Source organism: Charadrius vociferus, unplaced genomic scaffold, assembly GCF_000708025.1.
Source record: "Charadrius vociferus isolate BGI_N301 unplaced genomic scaffold, ASM70802v2 scaffold1096, whole genome shotgun sequence".
Classification (NCBI taxonomy): Eukaryota; Metazoa; Chordata; class Aves; order Charadriiformes; family Charadriidae; genus Charadrius; species Charadrius vociferus.
In genome coordinates, this window is record NW_009649045.1 from 167,094 (window position 1) to 168,483 (window position 1,390).

At 60.7% G+C, this 1,390-nt stretch overlaps 1 protein-coding gene across 1 annotated transcript in view; it reads left to right on the forward strand.

Annotated features, from left to right (window-relative positions):
• Positions 1–1,390, forward strand: part of LOC104289043 (RNA-binding protein MEX3B-like) — a 19,061-nt gene that overhangs the window by 2,380 nt on the left and 15,291 nt on the right. The window contains exons 2-3 of the mRNA XM_009887935.1: positions 370–544; positions 1,145–1,243. Of these exons, the coding sequence (XP_009886237.1) occupies positions 370–544; positions 1,145–1,243 (274 nt within the window). The remainder of the gene's footprint in view (positions 1–369; positions 545–1,144; positions 1,244–1,390) is intronic.

Below are 1,390 nucleotides of genomic sequence, written 5' to 3' on the forward strand. Positions count from 1 at the left end.
TGGGCGTGAGGCTGGTGTCGTCGGGAGGCACCGGCAGAGCCCTGCGGTGGCTCCCAGCCCGGCTGGAGCTCATCCATCAAACCGTGCTCATCCCGGCTTGCAGAGGGGGAGAGCTTATAGCAGAATAAATCGGAGAGGGAGACATGGGAGTCGCAGGCACCTTGCTCTGGACAGCCTCGCAGAAGCCGGCACGTGCTCAAAACAACTTCACCTTCGATGGTTGCTGGTTCTGCCCTGCCGCAGTGGCCGGGCTGTTGCTTTCCCCACCGTATGCCCCCAGCCATAAATACACCCGCCAGCTGTGGTCCTAAATTAGGAAAAACCTGGGCAAACCCTTCACCCACACTCCTCTTCTGCATCTCCCCGCAGCCCCTCGGCAGCTTCCCCGGCTCCTGGGAACGGGGCAGCTCCGTGCCATGCCCAACCTGGCCGGTTGCAGAAGGGTTGAATTTGGGCTCGTTCCGCTGCCCCGAGCCGGGAGTGAACCCCTGGGGCAACGCGAGGTGGGAGGAATGCTTCTTTGATTGCAACCGGAGGTGCGGAGGTGACCTTTGGATGCTTTCAGCCTGGCTTGTATCAAATCTAGAGGATTTCCCCACCTTAGGAGGGAGATGGCGGCGGGTCTCCTGCCTCCCCGGCTCTGTCTGGCCTCTCCCTCCCTCCATCTGCCTGCTCCCTTCCAACCTGCCCATCGCCATCCTGAGCCCTTTGCAGGGCAGACGTGGAGCTGACAGCACCCCAAGGCAGCCTCAAGCCTTGCTTTCAAGGTGGTTTTTTTTGGAGGAAGCATCCGGAGAGGCCGGTGTGGTCACCCATCGGCTCCCTGGCTGAGGCTATCGAAGGGGTTGGCGCTGCCGAAAAGCTGGGCTGTGACACCCAGGGCAGCCTCCGCTCACTTATTTTGACAGGGGTTTTGTATTTTTTGTTTATTTTTTTTTTACTTCTTGTTATTCGTGATGCTCAATGTCCTGTGACATGCACTGCGCTCGGGGCTCCGGGAAAAGCATGGCGCCTGTTATGGGCTCAGCGAGCCCGGCTTGATTTGCCCGGTTGGGACAGACCTGCCTGGGCGTCCTGCACCACCACTGCAACCCCCACGGAGTCCCTTCAGCTTCCCGGGGCTCTGCCTTCTCCATCCTCGCAGCCCTGCCCTTCCTCGGGGAAAAGGAGGAGGAGGAGTGCCCGGAGGAGGCAGCCGGGCGCTTGCGGCAGTGTCTGCGAGGATTCGAGCTCTCCCCGCCGGGTGCGTGGTGATTTCTTGATGTGAATCTGCAGCAGCGTTTGTAGCTACCGGGAACGGTGTCGGGGCTCTGGTGGGATACCCTTCATCCCTGTGGGCTCCCGGCTTTGCTTTTGGGTGCTTTGGAGTGGGTGGGAGGTGGGAGATGGG